Genomic DNA, 18170 nt, shown 5'->3' on the forward strand with positions numbered 1-18170 from the left:
GCAAATGCATGGGAACACCACCACCTGCAAGTTCCCCTCCAAGCCACACACCATCCTGACTTGGAACTGTATTGCCGTTCTTTCACTGTCGATGGATCAAAATCCTCGAACTCCCTTCCTAACAGCACTGTGCGTGTACCTACCCCACATGAACTGCAGCGGTTCAAGAAGGCAGCTCACCATCACCTTCTCAAGGGCAATTAGGGATGGGCAATAAATGCTGACCTAGCCAATGATGCCCACATCCCATGAATGAATTAAAAAAAATCTCTGCTGTACAGGCACATAGTCAAGGCTTCTTTTATCCTGGCTTCTTTCTAATTAACCCTCCCTTTCCCCAATCAGTGATTAGTCTTGTATTAAAGGATGCCTTTCTCAACCAATCAAGGTTAATTCTTTGGCTGTTACTAACCTTTTGGATTTATCTAGGTGTTTTTGTGTTGTCTATTGTATTCCATGCTTTTACATTCAGAGGTTCCTTATCTCATTACAAGACAAATCTACATTTTGTTTTTACAGAAGCTGTTTTCACTGTCTGCTGTCAAGGTCTCACCATTTTACTGCAAGGTAAACATTTTAAAACTTGACATAATCTCCCAGAATCCCTCTACCTTGGCATCTTGTCTATACTATGTCCTATTTCCTAAGTTTTCCCACTTTACCATACCAAAAAAAGGGTTCTAATGAAGCTAAATCTTAGTTTTTGATAATAAGTTAGTTGTTAGTTTATAATAGTTAGATTTTAACAATTAATATTCTGGTTAGTAACTTTTTAGTAACCTAATAAATCTTACACCACCTTTACCCTTTCACTTTCATTTTACCTCTCCTTGTGCACCAGTATCCTAATTATAATCCTTCTTGCCACAGCAACCTCTCTGCTGGACTAAGTGACTGCTCTTTGACAAGTTTCCCAGCGTTGTGTGAAAAATTAACTGATTACTTTTCAAAGGGCTCATCGTGCTTATAATATATTTGCTGGTAAAGCAGTTGAAAATACCAGCAGATCCAGGGGTAACCAAAAGAACAGGCCAAGGAAGCAGCCATCATGAGGAACACAGGCAGGGAGTGTAAAGCATGCAAGAGCATGGCAGAAAAACACAGGATAGGATGCGTAGCCTGGGATTGAGGAGGCAGCCCATGCTAGTGGCAGCTTTAAAAAGTGAACAGCTGGTAAATGAGCCAAGATCAGACCTAGGAGCAGCTAAGCAGCCTGACCACACTGACAAACACAGTCAGCCCAGGTGAACAGCAAAATTTAAGTAGCAGGCGTGGAGTAACAGGAAGCAAGGTTTCTTCACAAGGAGCAAACAGCGTAGGAAAGAATAGAAAAAGTAACAAGTTATGTAAGTGGGCCTGGAAAAGATCCCCCTATTGCTGGGAGGAACCAACCTGATTGATACAGTTTTGAGTTGCAGTAGCCCAACTTCGTGTTGGGGGTGACTAGCTTATCCATCTTAATATGGTCAAACTCAGTCCTTTTCTGAACTGCTTCCCTTGTGTATCAGTAACCAGTGCTAGACACAGTATTCAAAGTATGGTCTGACTAGAGTACAGTAGTTTCAGTGTGACTTACTCTGACTTCTATTCTACTGTTCTGGCTATTCAGTGTAACATTTAATTGACTGTGTTAATTGCTATGCTGTATCATTTGGACATGATGGTCATTGAATTATTAAAACCCTTAGATCTCTTGTCCACCTTCAATTTCAACTGTCATTGTTCCTTTTCCCACTTACATGTTATCCAACTTATCTTTTTCTTCCTATGCTGTCTCCTCATATTGAACTGCCTCTCCTAGTTTGGTCTCATATGCAAATTTGAACAATTTGCATTGAGTTTCTGAATCCATGTTATTAATTTAAAATAGGAATAGTAGGGTTTCCAAAATGACTTCTTGGGCACTTCACTCACACCTCCACTCCACCCTGACACAATTCTTGTAACAAATACCTGCTTTCTACCCTTCAGTCAATTTCTCACCCATTTCCAAGATCTATTCTGCATTCCCACTGTTTTAAACTTAACTATTAGCCTTTCATGGGCTATGAAATATTCAATGATTTTATTTAAGTAAGGCATCATGTTGTAGGATTTATCATAGTCCACTTAGGATATTCCTTCCTCAAAAAAATCAGACAGGTTGATCAGCCAGCATTTCCCCTCTGAATCAACAGTGTCTGTTGTTTTGTTAACATCAAAGTAATCATAAAACTCATTTCAGATCAAAGAAAAGCTCTGTAGCCGTATCATACATATCAGTCAGAAATGGTCATAATCAGGTAACTATTGACGAGAGGATGCCCCTGGAACATCCTCATCCTCAACAATGGAGAAGCCTAGCTTGTGACTGACTACAAGAGACAAAACCAAAGTGTTTTTAACCATAAGTACCAAGTGGATAATCCTATTCAACCTCCTCCCCACAGTTATAGATAACAGATACCAGAGTACAGCAAATTCTGTTTACACTACATGACATTAAGGTCTTGGTGCAGATTTAATGGTAAGTTCATTACTGATAAAATACAGCACTATAGTTCTCAATTAACTCAGCAAATTGATCCAAACCACTATTTTGAATGAATAAAAACCAAAACATTGCTGAGCCTGGAAACACAGCAGGCCAGTCAGCACCTCTGGAGAGAACAGACCAGAAAATATTGCAGATATATCATCATTCAGCAGAGGAAGTGTTAACTTGTCTATTTTGTCTATAGACCTTAATTGATCGGTTGAGTGTTTCCAGCATTTACTATTTTGTCGGGTAGTGTTTGCAAACAGGACACGAATTTGCACGTAGCTAACCACCTCTAACAACATGCAGGTCTGTAGCGCCTGAAACGTGGAAAGACGTCCCTGGACGCTTCACGCAAGTGCACTGAGCCCAGGTAACTTTAGACTCTTCTTTTGCAGCTGTTTGCTCAGTGTGACTTGGTACGTAACCAACGTCTGGCTGGCGTTTTCGTTGCATCAGCTACTGGATCACTTGAAGTATAAAACTCAGCTCGAAGGGGCGAAAAGATCATTTGTACCAGGCGGGAGTTAGAGCGCTGCTTAGCACACGATCCGAACCAAAAATGATGATCTTCACTTTAAGGAAGCTTCTGGGGCGCTCGGTTTCACTGAGCAGTAAGTGCCCCCCCGTGCGTTCATTCCGGTGAGTTTTTTGTTTAACCCAAGTGATTTATGTGAAGGGAGAATTAACCCAAGAACATATTGGGAGTGGCGTGGGGGTCGTGGCTGAACTCGCTTCTTATTCTCTTATTACACCACTCGAAGTTAGGTGTTCTTATCTGTACGGTGCACGTTTAATAAACAGAATTTTGTCCTGCTTCAGTTTGAGATGTTTAAATCTCGATGATTGTGACAATATCTGCTTCGTAGGCATTACCGAGTTGTGTAGGCTGCAGGGTTTCACCAGTGTGCAAGAAGTCCACACCACGTCAGGAATGAGGCTTTTTAAAGTAATCTGCGCCGCAGGACAACAGCCAGGCAGTATCCAGTTACAAATCTCAAACCATGTTTCATTAAGAGTCACAGCTTTCAAATTAAACTGTAAAATATAATTGCATTGTAAGCGAAAGTTTATCCAGGGGCCATAGTCTGGTTAAAAACCGAATAAAAAAAGTCTTACTTGCCCGAGAAGTACACATCTTTGAATAGTTGATCAAAATGTTATGGTGCACTGTGTGTGTGACAGAAATCACAAGCGACCATTGTAACGCTTTTACTTTTCCAGGGTCAGGACAGTTTGGCGGATGAAATTGGGAACCAAGTGCAAAAGGGGTGATAGCGATTGGCAGCCTGTTTTACATTGTTGCTGATATTGTATTCTACTTCTATCAAAGAGCAATTGCATGCTTTTTTTTTTGAAGAAAAAACTGGGGGAACTGCATGAGCTACATATTGATTGAAGTTTGCTCTGTCAGTGCAAGCTTACAGAAACTGGTTTTACCAATGCAATTTGTCACAAAACTGGCCTAACCAGCGAAAAAGATCGAGGAATTTTAAGAACAAGTTAGGTGGAGCAGAAATCAAATTTCTGCGTTCTTTAACGCTGGTTTATAAATCATTGCACTGGCCTCACCGACAGATCAAAATAATAAGCAGGGCGAGTTTGAACCAATTGCGACCATTCAAGCAAGCTCCTAAAATTAAGATTTTTTGGGTGCAAATGCATGGGTCAGTATGTTTTCTAACATTTTCAACTATTTAATTTACTAAGAAACTGACTATTGTATAACAATTAACCTGTACTGAACCATTTACTAGTTTTTGAAGTCATTTTTCGTCATTTACAATCAGGTTTTATTTTATTTATTTTTATTTAGAGATACAGCACTGAAACAGGCCCTTCGGCCCACCGAGTCTGTGCCGACCAACAACCACTCATTTATACTAATCCTATATTAATCCTATATTCTCTACCACATCCCCACCATTCTCCTACCACCTACCTACACTAGGGGCAATTTACAATGGCCAATTTACCTATCAACCTGCAAGTCTTTTGGAGGTGGGAGGAAACCGGAGCACCCGGCGAAAACCCACGCAGACACAGGGAGAACTTGCAAACTCCTCACTGGCAGTACCCAGAACTGAACCCAGGTCGCTGGAGCTGTGAGGCTGCGGTGCTAACCACTGTGCCGCCCATATTTGCTGATCTAATTTTGATTAAAGATGCTTTTCTGTGATTACCCATTTTCAGCTGTATAAATAAAACTTCACCATGTATCAGTCTTAAATACGTAAAGGATATTTCCGAGTGCAAGATGGGAAAAAATAAACGATTATGTTCTATTACACTGCCCAATTGTCATGAAAGATATTATGTTTATGATTATGCCAATAAGTTTGAGTGGAAACTTGAACTGTAACTTCAATTTGGAAAAACAGTGCAATTTCAAACTTAATTTGTGCCTTGATTGCCAATTTGTGCCCACAGCTGAAACTCTTCATCCCCGTGTGCAGTGATTTTTCTTTGGATCCAGTTCCTAATGGACATGAGCCAGCAGTGCCAAACCAGCACCAATTGGAAATCTCACTCAAGGCTACAGGATGACTGTAAAATGTGTAGGGGTTGGGGGCGGGGTGTCACATTGATGCGTTTGCAGGTGCTCTTTGGAGGGCGGGGTGAGGTATGTTGGGGAACAGTAGCGTGAGCATCTGATCTTGAGTTCTTGGTCCTGTCACTGAAATGGGAAGCATTCAAATTTCCTGCATTAGCATCCCTCAACTTGATAGCAAAATTTTAATAAGTGACATTCCACATTACATTTTATGTTGTTAAAACTGACAGCAAAATCCTAGATTGGCATTGATCTATGACTGTGGTTTTATGAATGTAAATACAGAGAGCTGGCACACACAATTTGCTCTACCATAACACAACCTAAACAAATGCTAAGTGTGGAAGTGCTTCAAAACCTCCGATATCATCATGGGTTTGATTCTTGCCTTGAGCTGGTCTTAGCCAGGGCAGCAGTGAAAGAAATACAAATGGCATTGGCACTTTTCAACTAAGGAAAAGGAAAATATGTTCCTTTTCCAGATTGTACTTTCTCTAGGAGGCTGCTGGATAACAGTGCATCAGCTGATAGCTGTGTTACCCTCCACAATTGAATAGCCTGCTACTCTATTTAGGCTCACAAATGAAAAGAGGACCTAGTTGATGTATTGGAGAGCTGCTATCATGTGTGAAATGGTATGCCAGCAAAAGATAGTTCCTTTGGCAGGATGTGCGGGGGGAGGGGCCATGGGGAGAATGGGCTGATAATACAGCAGATTAACCAGTTTACTTTGATTTCCTGCTGCATGCAAATGGAACCCTGGCTGCAAACTCAATTTTTAAAAAATAGCATTTAAAATCAATGTATGAGAAAAGTGCTGAGTGTCATGCAACTGAAGTGTGGGGAAAGAGGCTTGAAGGTGCGTCTGTAGTTTAGACATTACCTGATGATCAGTAGCAGATGAGATATTGTGTTTTCTTAATTAAATAGTTAGGATGACATTTTTGGGCACATCAGAACCAAATTGTATTGTACCCTGAATATTGATCTTCCCTTGTTGAAATTATGGTTTTATTAAAAAGGGAGATCAAGTAACCAAGGAAATAATTAGCATGTCCATATTGCATTTATAGGTTAAACCTTGAAGAGTTGAATCTTTAAAGCCAAACTTGTCATTCAGTCAATTCAGTAAATCATATTGTTGGAGTTTATGTGCCTCTGTTTCATACTGTACTGCAGCCCAATAAAGTCTTTACCACGGCCACAAGACAAAACCAGAATAGTGACTTGGTTTAGACACAAAATTGAGACACAGGAAAATGCCAGAAACACACAGGTCAATTGGATTCTAAAGACAGTGTATAAATTGAAATTGGGAGCAATTTAGAATCCAGCATAGGATGACCAAGAAGCTGATAAAGGGAAAACAGAATATGAATGCAAGCTAGATAGAAACATAAGGGTGGACTGTAAAAGCTTCGTTAGGTATGTGAAAAGAAAAAGATTAGCAAGGACAAATATGGGTCCATTACAGGTAGAGACAGGAGAATTTATAATGGAGAATAGAGAAATGGTGGAGAAACTAAACAATTACTTTGTGTCTGTCTTCAAAGAGGAAGATACAGAAAATCTCCCAAAAATACTAGGGAATCAAGGGACTTGTGAAAATGTGGAACTGAAAGAAATTAGTATTAATAAAGAGGTAGTACTCAAAAAAAAAAAAAAAAAAAAATTGATTGAAGGTTGATAAATCCCCTGGACCAGATGAACTACATCCCCGCGTGTTGAAGGAGGTGGCTATGGAGATAGTGGATGCATTGGTGGTTATCTTTCAAAGTTCCATAGATTCTGCAAAAGGTCCTGCAGACTGGAAAGTAGCAAGTGTAACCCCACTATTTAAGAAAGGAGGGAGAGAGAAAATGGGGAACTACAGACTTGTTAGTTTAACATCCAGTAGTTGTTACAATGTTAAAAGCATGTGATAACTAGACACTTGGAAAATAATGATATGATTGGGCAGAGTCAACATGGATTTATGAAAGGGAAATCATGTTTGACAAACTTTCTGGAGTTTTTTTGAGGATGTTACTTGTAGCATAAATAAAGGAGAACCAGTGGATGTGGTGCATTTGGATTTTCAGAAGGCTTTTGATAAGGTCCCACACAGGAGGTTAGTAAACAAAATTAGAGCACATGGGATTGGGGGTAATTAACTGCAATGGATTGAGAATTAGTTAACAATCAGAAAACAGAGAGTAGGAATAAAAAGGGTCATTCTCAGGATGACAGGCTGTTCTTTTTGGGGTACCTCAAGGATCAGTGCAAGGACCACAGCTGTTCACAATCCATATAGATGATTTGGATGTGGGGACCGAATGCAATATTCCAAATTTGCTGATGAGACAAAACTAGGTGGGAATGTAAGTTGTGAGGAGGATACAAGGAGGCATCAAAGGGACCTGGACAGGCTAAGTGAATGGGCAAGAACATGGCAGAAGGAATGTGTGAGGTTATCCACTTTGGTAGCAAAAACAGAAAGACAGAGTATTTCTTAAATGGTGAGAGGTTGGGAAGTGTTGATGTCCAAAAGGACCTGGGTGTCTTTGTTCATGAGTCACTGAAAGTTAGCATGCAGGTGCAGTAAGCAATTAGGAAGGCAAATGGTATATTGGCCCTCATCGCAAGGGGTTTTGAGTACAGGAGTAAAGAAGTCTTGCTGCAATTGTATAGAGCCTTGGTGAAACTGCACCTGGAGTATTGTGTACAGTTTTGGTCTCCTTATCTAAGGAAAGATATACTTGCCAGAGAGAGTGTAATGGAGGTTCACCAGACTAATCCCTGGGATAGCGGGATTGCCTTATGAGGAGATATTGAGGAAACTGGACCTATATTCTCTAGAGTTTCGAAGAATGAGAGGTGACCTCATTGAAACTTACAAAATTCTCACAGATCATGACAGGGTGGATCTAGATAGGATGTTCCCCTGGCTGGTGAGTCTGGAACCAGGGTACATAGTCTCAGAATAAGAGGTAGGCCATTTAAGACTGAGATGAGGAGGAATTTCTTTACTCCCATGGTAGTGAATCTTTGGAATTCTCTACACTCTGAGCTTCCACAGCCCTCTATCATTGAGCATGTGGAAGACAGAAGTCAATAGATATCTGGATTCGAAAGGCGTCAAGGGATATGGGGATAGCGCAGGAAAGTGTCGATGAGGTACATGATCAGCCATGATCTAATTGAATGGTGGAGCAGACTTGATGGGCTGAATGGCCTACTCTTTTTCCTATGTTCCTAAATTTATAGGCGCCTAGATAGAGTGGGTAGGAAGGACCTATTTCTGTTACCAGAGAGATCAATAATCAGGGGGGATAGATTTAAAGTAATTGGTGGAAGGATTAGAGGTGAGTTGAGGAGAAATGTTTCCAGCCAGTTGGTTGTGGGGGTCTGGAACTCACTGCCTGAAAGGGTGGTAGAGGCTTAAACCTTCATTGCATTAAAAAAAAATCTTAGATATGCATTTTAAGTGCTGTAACCTACAGTGCTACGGGCTAAGAGCTGGAAGTTGGGATTAGAGTGGGTCGCGCAGTGGTTAGCACCGCAGCCTCACAGATCCAGCAACCTGGGTTCAGTTCTGGGTACTGCCTGTGCAGAGTTTGCAAGTTCTCCCTGTGACCGTGTGGGTTTCTGCCAGGTACTCTGGTTTCCTCCCACAGCCAAAGACTTGCAGGTTGATAGGGGCAATTTACAATGGCTAATTTACCTAGTGTAGGTAGGTGGTAGGAGAATTGAGGGAAGGTGGGGTTGTGGTAGGGAATATTGGATTAAATGTAGGATTAGTATAAATGGGTGGTTGTTGGTTGGCACAGATTCGGTGGGCCGAAGGGCCTGTTTCAACGTTGTATCACTCGGACTCTTTTTTGGAGGGCATGATGAGCCGAATGGCCTCCTTCTATGCTATAAATCTTCCGATGTTTCTAAAACGACCAGAAACCCTTTGGCCAGTGTTAGCCTGCCTTTTTTCTCTTCAAATCCAAGTCACCTGCTGTCCATTAAGAGTATTTTCTGTTTCTGTAATGAAGTGTGGTCTGTTTTTACATGACTTTGAAACAGCAACTGTTTCTTGCTCTCATTAAGGCGCAAAATAAAGACAGGCATGTTTCACTAAATTCAGGGTTATAGTTTAATATAACATAAAATTTCTTTGGGTTCTGATTGCAGATGTGGACAGGTTATGCTAAGTGCTACTGCTCTGAAAGGGCGTCATCTGTTGACTCTCAAGGATTTTAATGGTGAAGAAATAAAGCAACTATTGTGGACAGCAGCTGATCTGAAAATGAGAATAAAACAGAAAGGCGAGGTAAATGGCAGGATAATAGCATCACTGATACTAGAAATTCCTTTGATGTATAGATTCAGTAAAATCTCCTGTTCTTCAATCTCTTTCTTTCCAATGGTGCCATTCAGGCATGCATCCTACTCTTGTAAGGCTATGTTTAGTGCAGTAGATGTTCTTCCATGATAGATAAGGTCTAAATCAGGTTTTATTCTACTTTCCAATAGGAAGAGCAACATGCATCGTTCAATCCAGCTTTTTGTTCTAGTCAAGGAAAATTTTTTTTTAATTCTTTCATGGGATGTGAGCGTCGCAGGCCAGGCCAGCATTTATTACCCATCCCTAATTGCCCTTGAACTGAGTGGCTTGCTAGGCCATTTCAAGGGCATGTAAGATTTAACCACATTGCTGTGGATCTGGAGTCACATGTAGGCCAGACCAGGTAAGGACAGCAGATTTCCTTCCGTAAAGGACATTAGTGAACCAGATGGGTTTTTACCACAATCGATGGCCATCATTAGACTAGCTTTAAATTCCAGATTTATTAATTGAATTCAAATTCTATCTTCTGCTGGGGTGGGATTCGAACCCATGTCCCCAGAGCAATACCTGGGTCTCTGGATTACTAGTCCAGTGACAACATCAGTACGCCACCGTGAGAGGAAGCCTTGAAGCCTCACAACTTGAATTGTGAGCTGATTTAGGAGCCTTGCACATGATACCTTGAGCTTTAGGAAAAACCGCCGTCATAAATGAAATCATTTTCCCTTGCCCACTCTAGTATAATTCAATGTGGAGGTCCAAACTCCAAAATCTTTCTTGAATCTGACTTGAAACAATTTAGATTTAACTGTATATAGATTTTTCCAACTTTAGACACCACTAGTACCTGTTGCAGGTGGGTGCAGTAATGAACACTGTAACAAATAACCATTGTAAAGTTTGAGTGGGATTCCTCTCTCTCTTTCACCCTTTCCCACTCTAGGAGTTTTTGTGCCTCTTCAGTCCAGCAATTCTTAATGCAATGTTTACTAATGTTTCTGGTACAGAGTGGTTGTGGGTATAGTAAAGCTTCTAATCTTATTTTGTTTTTGTTCCACTTCTTTGTGGATTACAACAGATACTCCCTTTGCTTCAAGGGAAATCTATTGCCATGATATTTGAAAAAAGAAGCACCAGAACAAGAATATCTACAGAAACAGGTGAGAGATTTCTCTCCAAGAAATAGAGGAACCGTATGCATATTTGTGCAACTAGGAAAGATCTATTGTAAATGTTTTTTTCCCCCAAGTAAAGAAAGTCAAATGGTATGTTTTGTTACAAATGAATTGGGCTATAAAAGTAAAATAAAAGTCTTCCTGCAATTACACAAGGCACAGAGAGGTTGCCTTACCTAAGGAAGGTTATACTTGCCTAAAGGTAGTGCAATGAAGGTTCAGTAGACTGGTTGCTGGGATGAGGGAATTGTCCTATGAGGAGAGACTGAGTAGACTAGCCCTATATTCCCTAGAATTGAGAAGAATGAAAGGTGACCTAATTGAAACTTATAACATTCTTAAGGGGATTGACAGGGTAGATGCTGAGAAAATGTTTCCCCCAGCTGGGGAATCGAGAACACAGGGTCACAATCTCAGAATAAGAGATCAGGCATTTAGGACTGAGATGAGGAAAGATTTCTTCAATCAAAGTAGTGAATCTTTTTGAATTCTCTACTCCAGAGTGCTGTGGATGCTCAGTCGGTGAGTACATTCAAGACAGAGGTTGATAGATTTTTGGGTATTAAGGGATATGGGGATATTGCAGGAAGGTGAAGTTGAGGTAGAAGATCAGCCATGATCTTGTATATCAATTGTGTTTAATTATGTGAAGATGGAGGGCATTAATTGGCATGTCACTTGAGCACATATAAAGAGAGACTTACTGAAACTGTGGTGTGGTTGAGTTAGGAAGTGTATGCTTAATGTTTCACTCTGGAAATAAATGTAAGACCAAGTAAAGATTGGCTCCAGTATGATCCTTCACTAACAGGCTTTCTGGAGTAGAACATGACAGAAGCGGCTGGAACAGCCAAATGGCCTACATCAGCTCCTATTTCTTATCTTGTGAAATACGTAGGTGAAGGTCCAGTACACCAACAGTAAGGATAAAGAGTAACTCCCTAAATGCAATAATTCAAGTAAAATTAATGGCGTCAACATAAATGAAATGGAAGTTTGAGACTGAGTAATAAAACTCAAAAAAAATATTGAGGGTGAGGGGTACTTTCTCCCAAGTATTAAGAGAGATAATGTCTGAGGTTTGTGAATCATTGGCTTGTTATGAGGGAGTCAGTGAACACTGGACGGTATGAGTATATTGGAAACAGGCTAACATGGTGCCCTTTTTTAAAAAGGATGGCAAACAGACCCAGGCACTGCAGACCCACTATCAGGAGTTCCTTGCAAAAGGCTACTATCTAATTTTAAAGCATTTATGGACTCAGTAAAACCTGGCAATGAATCAGAAATTTGTTTAAAGATGGGAAGCAGTGGGTACTTGGTTAGAGAAGTTACATCAAAGTTTAGTCAGCTGTTGAGTTGGGTGCCCAGAAGGACCCCTGCTACTTTTAGATAATAAACTAGATAGGGCAATTGAATCTGAGGAGTCAGCTCCGGACCTACAGAATTAATTGGACAAAATATGTAAGTGGGAAAATTAATGACAGATAAACATAATTGCAAATGTGTGTATCTTACTGCACATAGGGAAAGATGAGTGATAGGAGCAATTCAAGAAATAGAAACATGCAGCAGGTCGGGCAGCATCTGTGGAGAAAGAAACAGTTAGTGTTTCAGGTCAATGGCCTTTCATCAGGAGTAGAAATGTAATAGTTTTAAGCAAGTGAAAGGGAAATGGTGGAATTTGAATTCAATGAATAAATCTGGAATTAAAAAGCTAGTCTAGTGATAATCATGAAACCATTGTCGATTTGTTGTAAAAACCCATCTGGTTCACCATTGTCCTTTAGGAAAGAAAATCTACTGTCCTTACCTGGTCTGGCCTACATGTGACTCCAGACCCACAGCAATGTGGTTGACTCTTAAATGTCCTCTGAAATAGCCTAGCAAGCCACTCAGTTGTATAAAACCACTACAAAGTCTAAGAAAAGGAATGAAACCGGACAGACCACCTGGCACCAACCTAGGCACCGGAAACGACAACAGCAAACCCAACCCTGAAAAGTCCTCCTTGCTAACATCTGGGGGCTTGTACCAAAATTGGGAGAGCTGTCCCACAGACTAGCCAAGCAACAGCCTGATATAGTCATACTCACGGAATCTTACCTTACAGACAATGTCCCTGACACCATCATCATCCCAGGGTATGTCCTGTTCCACCGGCAGGACAGACCCAGCAGAGGTGACGGCACAGTGATGTACAGTCGGGAGGGAGTTGCCCTGGGAGTCCTCAACATTGACTCTGGACTCCATGAAGTCTCATGGCATCAGGTCAAACATGGGCAAGGAAACCTCCTGCTGATTACCATCTACCGTCCCCTCGGCTGATGACTGTGCTTCTCCATGTTGAACACTAATTCGAAGAAGCACTGAGGGTAGCAAAGGCACAAAATGTACTCTGGGTGGGGGACTTCAATGTTCATCACCAAGAGTGGCCCAGTAGCACCACTACTGACCAAGTTGGCTGAGTCCAAAAGGACATAGCTGCTAGACTGGGTCTGCAGTGATGGAAGGAGTCATCGACAGTGCTATCAAGCGACACTTGCTCAGAAATACCCTGCTCACTGACGCTCAGCTTGGGTTCCACCAGGGCCACTCTGCTCCTGACCTCATAACAGCCTTGGTCCAAACATGGACAAAAGAGCTGAACTCAAGAGGTGAGGTGAGAGTGACTGCCCTTGACAACAAGGCAGCATTTGACCGAGTGTGGCATCGAGAAGCCCTAGCAAAACTGGAGTCGATGGTAATCAGGGGGAAAGCTCTCCGCTGTTTGGAGTCATGCCTAGCACAAAGGAAGATGGTTGTGGGTGTTGGAGGTCAATCATCTCCGTCCCAGGACATCACTGCAGGAGTTCCTCAGGGTAGTGTCCTAAGCCCAACCATCTTCAGCTGCTTCATCAATGACCTTCCCTCCATCATAAGGTCAGAAGTGGGGGCGTTTGCTGATGATTGCACAATGTTCAGCACCATTCACGACTCAGAGTTCCGAAGAAGGGTCACTGACCCGAAACGTTAACTCTGCTTCTCTTTTCACAGATGCTGCCAGATCTGCTTGAGTGGTTCCAGCATTTCTTGTTTTTGTTCCATTCACGACTCCTCAGATACTGAAGCAGTCTAGGTGCAGCAAGACTTGGACAACATCCAGGATTGGGCTGATAAGTGGAAAGTAACATTCGTGCCACACAAGTGCCAGACAATGACTATCTCAAACAAGAGAGAATCTAACCATCTCCCATTGACCTTCAACGTCATTACCAACACTGAATCCCCCACTATCAACATCCTGGAGGTTACTGTTGACCAGAAACTGAACTGGACCAGCCACATAAATGCTGTGGCTGCAAGAACAGGTCAGAGGCTGGGAATGCTGCAGCAAGTAACTCACCACCTGTCTCCGCAATACCTATCCACCATCTATAAGGCACAAGTCAGGAGTGTGTTGGAATACTCTCCACTTGCCTGGATGGGTGAAGCTCCAACAACACTCCAGAAGCTCGACACCATCCAGGACAAAGCACCCTGCTTGATTGGCACACCATCCACCACCTTCAACATTCACTCCCACCACCACCGACACACAGTGGCAGCAGTGTGTACCATATACAAGATGCACTTCAGCAACTCAGCAAGGCTCCTTCGACAGCACGTTCCAAACCCGCAATCTCTACCACCTGGAAGGACAAAGGCAGCAAATGCATGGAAACACCAACACCTGAAAGTTCCCCTCCAAGCCACGCACCATCCTGACTTGGAACTATTTTGCCGTTCTTCCACTGTCACTGGGTCAAAATCCTGGAACTCCCTTCCTAACAGCACTGTAGGTGTACCTTCATCCCAAGCACTGCAGTGGTCCAAGAAGGCCACCACCACCTTCTCAAGGGCAATTAAGGATGGACAAGAAATGCTGGCCATGCCTACGACACCCACATCCCGCGAACAAATAAAAAATAAAATAAAATGCTGACTGCTCAACTTCCCTTCCATAGTATGATCAGAACAAGTCAGCATGGTTTTACTAAAGGAAGATCCTGTTTGACAAATTTATTAGAGATTTTTGAGGATATAACTGGTAGGGTAGATAAAGGGGAACCAGTAGATGGTTGGCCTTTATAGCCACTCCAGGCGCTGCTCCACACACCACTGACCACCTCCAGGCGCTTACCCATTGTCTCTCGAGATAAGGAGGCCGAAGAAGAAGAGTAGATGTTGTATACCTGGATTTTCAAAAGGCATTCAATAAAGTGCCACATAAAAGATTAATAGGCAAGATAAGGGTTCATGGTGCTGGGGCTAATGTATTAGCGTGGATAGAGGATTGGTTAACAGACAGGAAGCAGAGAGTGCACATAAATGGGGCATTTTCAAGTTGGCAGGCAGGGTGCCGCAAGGATCAGCGCTGGGGCCTCAGCTGTTTACACTCTGTATTAACGACTTGGATGACGAGACAGAGAGTAATGTATCTATGTTTGCTTATGATACAACGCTCGGTGGAAATATAAGCTGCGGGGAGGATGTAGAGAGGCTGCAAAGAGATACAGACAGGTTAAGTGAGTGGGCAACAAGATTGCAGATGGAGTATAATGTAGGGAAGTGTGAAGTTGTTCACTTTGGTCGTAAAAATAGAAAAGCAGAATATTTTTTAAAAGGTGTGAAACTGTTAAGTGTTGATGTTCAGAGAGACTTGGGGGTACTCATACAAGGAACGCACAAAGTTAACATGCAGGTGCAGCAGGCTATTAGGAAGGCAAATAGCATGTTGGCCTTTATTGCAAGGGGATTGGAGTACAGGAATAAAGAAGTCTTACTAAAATTGTACAAGGCTTTGGTGAGACCGCACCTAGAATACTATGTGCAGTTTTGGTCTCTGCATTTAAGAAAGGATATACTTGCGCTGGAGGCAGTGCAGTGAAGATTTCGTAAATTGGTGCCTGGGATAAGGGGGTTGTCCTATAATCACAGAATAATACAGTGCAGAAGAGGCCCTTCGGCCCATCGAGTCTGCACCGATGCATTAAAACACCTGATCTGTCTACCTAATCACATTTGCCAGCACTTAGCCCATAGCCTTGAATGTTATGTTTAGAGATACAGCACTGAAACAGGCCCTTCGGCCCACCGAGTCTGTGCTGACCATCAACCACCCATTTATACTAATCCTACACTAATCCCATATTCCTACCACATTCCCACCTGTCCCTATATTTCCCCTACCACCTACCTATACTAGGGGCAATTTATAATGGCCAATTAACCTACCAACCTGCAAGTCTTTGGCATGTGGGAGGAAACCGGAGCACCCGGAGGAAACCCACGCAGACACAGGGAGAACTTGCAAACTCCACACAGGCAGTACCCAGAATTGAACCCGGGTCGCTGGAGCTGTGAGGCTGCGGTGCTAACCACTGCGCCACTGTGCCGCCCCTGTACGTTATGACGTACCGAGTGCTCATCCAGGTACTTTTTAAAGGATGTGAGGCAACCTGCATCTACCACCCTCCCAGGCAGGGCATTCCAGACCGTCACCACCGTCTGGGTAAAAATGATCTTCCTCAAGTCCCCCTTAAACCTCCCGCCCCTCACCTTAAACTTGTGGCCCCTCGTTACATAGCTAGGAAAAGGGATGAGGACCTGAAAAGCGAATATAGGGAGTTAGGTTGGAAGCTGAAAGGCAGGACGAGCAAAGTAGTAATCTCAGGATTGTTACCGGTGCCACGTGCTAGTGAGGCTAGAAACCGGGAGCAAGTGTAGCTGAACACGTGGCTACAGAACTGGTGTAGGAGGGAGGGATTCAGATATGTGGATCATTGGGATACCTTCTGGGGAAGGTGGGACCTGTACAAGAAGGACGGTTGCATCTGAACTGGAGGGGCACCAATATCCTGGGCGGGAGGTTTGCTAGAGCTCTTCGGGAGGGTTTAAACTAGTTTGGCAGGGGGATGGGAACCGGAGCCACGGATCAGTGGATGGGGTAGCTGTTGAACAGGCAGATACCGAGTGCAGAGAGTCTGTGAGGAAGGTTAGACAGTTGACAGGGCAAAGTTGCAGCCAGTATGATGGGTTGAAGTGTGTCTATTTTAACGCAAGAAGTGTCAGGAATAAGGGTGATGAACTTAGAGCATGGATCAGTACTTGGAGCTACGATGTTGTGGCCATTACGGAGACGTGGATATCACAGGGGCAGGAATGGATGTTGGATGTTCCGGGGTTTAGATGTTTCAAAAGGAATAGGGAGGGAGGTAAAAGAGGTGGGGGAGTGGCATTGTTAATCAGGGATAGTATCACAGCTGCAGAAAGGGAGGTCGTCGAGGAGGGTTTGTCTACTGAGTCATTATGGGTGGAAGTCAGAAACAGGAAAGGAGCAGTCACTTTGGGAGTTTTCTATAGACCCCCCAATAGCAACAGAGACATGGAGGAACAGATTGGGAGGCAGATTTTGGAAAGGTGCAGAAGTAACAGGGTTGTTGTCATGGGTGACTTCAACTTCCCTACTATTGATTGGAACCTCCTTAGTGCAAATAGTTTGGATGGAGCAGTTTTTGTCAGGTGTGTCCAGGAAGGTTTCCTGACTCAATATGTAGATAGGCCGACGAGAGGGGAGACTATGTTGGACTTGGTGCTTGGCAACGAACCAGGCCAGGTGGCAGATCTCTCGGTGGGAGAGCATTTCTGTGATAGTGATCACAACTCGCTGACCTTTTACTATAGTCATGGAGAGGGACAGGAGCAGACGGGATGGGAAAATATTTAATTGGGGGAGGGGGAATTACAATGCTATTAGGCAGGAACTGGGGAGCATAAATTGGGAACAGATGTTCTCAGGGAAATGCACGACAGAAATGTGGAGGTTGTTTAGGGAGCACTTGCTGCGACTGCTGGATAGGTTTGTCCCGATGAGGCAGGGAAGGGATGGTAGGATGAAGGAACCTTGGATGACAAGAGATGTGGAACAGCTAGTCAAGAGGAAGAACGAAGCTTACTTAAGGTTGAGGAAGCAAGGATCAGGCAGGGCTCTAGAGGGTTGCAAGGTAGCCAGGAAGGAACTGAAGAATGGACTTCGGAGAGCTAGAAGGGGACATGAAAAAGTCTTGGCGGGTAGGATTAAGGAAAATCCCAAGGCGTTCTACACTTATGTGAGGAACAAGAGGATGGCCAGAGTGAGGGTAGGGCCGATCAGGGATAGTGGAGGGAACTTGTGCCTGGAGTTGGAGGAGGTACTTTGCTTCAGTATTCACTAGTGAGTGGGACCTGGTCGTTTGTGAGGACAGTGTGGAACAGGCTGATATGCTCGAACAGGTTGAGGTTAAGAAGGAGGATGTGCTGGAAATTTTGAATGATATGAGGACAGATAAGTCCCTGGGACCAGACGGGATATACCCAAGGATATTATGGGAAGCGAGGGAAGAGATTGCTGCGCCTTTGGCGATGATCTTTGCGTCCTCACTGTTCACTGGAGTAGTACTGGATGATTGGAGGGTGGCAAATGTTGTTCCCTTGTTCAAGAAAGGGAATAGGGATAACCCTGGGAATTATAGACCAGTCAGTCTTACGTCGGTAGTGGGCAAATTATTGGAGAGGATTCTGAGAGACAGGATTTATAATTATTTG

The 18170-nt window shown here is 43.1% G+C and overlaps 2 protein-coding genes across 2 annotated transcripts in view; one reads left to right on the forward strand and one right to left on the reverse strand.

Annotated features, from left to right (window-relative positions):
• The window catches only part of LOC137374473 (X-linked retinitis pigmentosa GTPase regulator-like), a 155257-nt gene extending 151530 nt beyond the window's left edge, over nt 1-3727 (reverse strand). Inside the window, exon 1 of the mRNA XM_068040638.1 lies at nt 3638-3727. Coding sequence (XP_067896739.1) covers nt 3638-3656 — 19 coding nt within the window. The 5' untranslated portion in view covers nt 3657-3727. The remainder of the gene's footprint in view (nt 1-3637) is intronic.
• Nucleotides 2833-18170, forward strand: part of otc (ornithine transcarbamylase) — a 115454-nt gene continuing 100116 nt past the window's right edge. The window contains exons 1-3 of the mRNA XM_068040639.1: nt 2833-3160; nt 9234-9372; nt 10469-10550. Coding sequence (XP_067896740.1) covers nt 3081-3160; nt 9234-9372; nt 10469-10550 — 301 coding nt within the window. The 5' untranslated portion in view covers nt 2833-3080. The remainder of the gene's footprint in view (nt 3161-9233; nt 9373-10468; nt 10551-18170) is intronic.

The sequence above is a fragment of the Heterodontus francisci genome, chromosome 10, assembly GCF_036365525.1.
Source record: "Heterodontus francisci isolate sHetFra1 chromosome 10, sHetFra1.hap1, whole genome shotgun sequence".
NCBI classification, from domain to species: Eukaryota; Metazoa; Chordata; class Chondrichthyes; order Heterodontiformes; family Heterodontidae; genus Heterodontus; species Heterodontus francisci.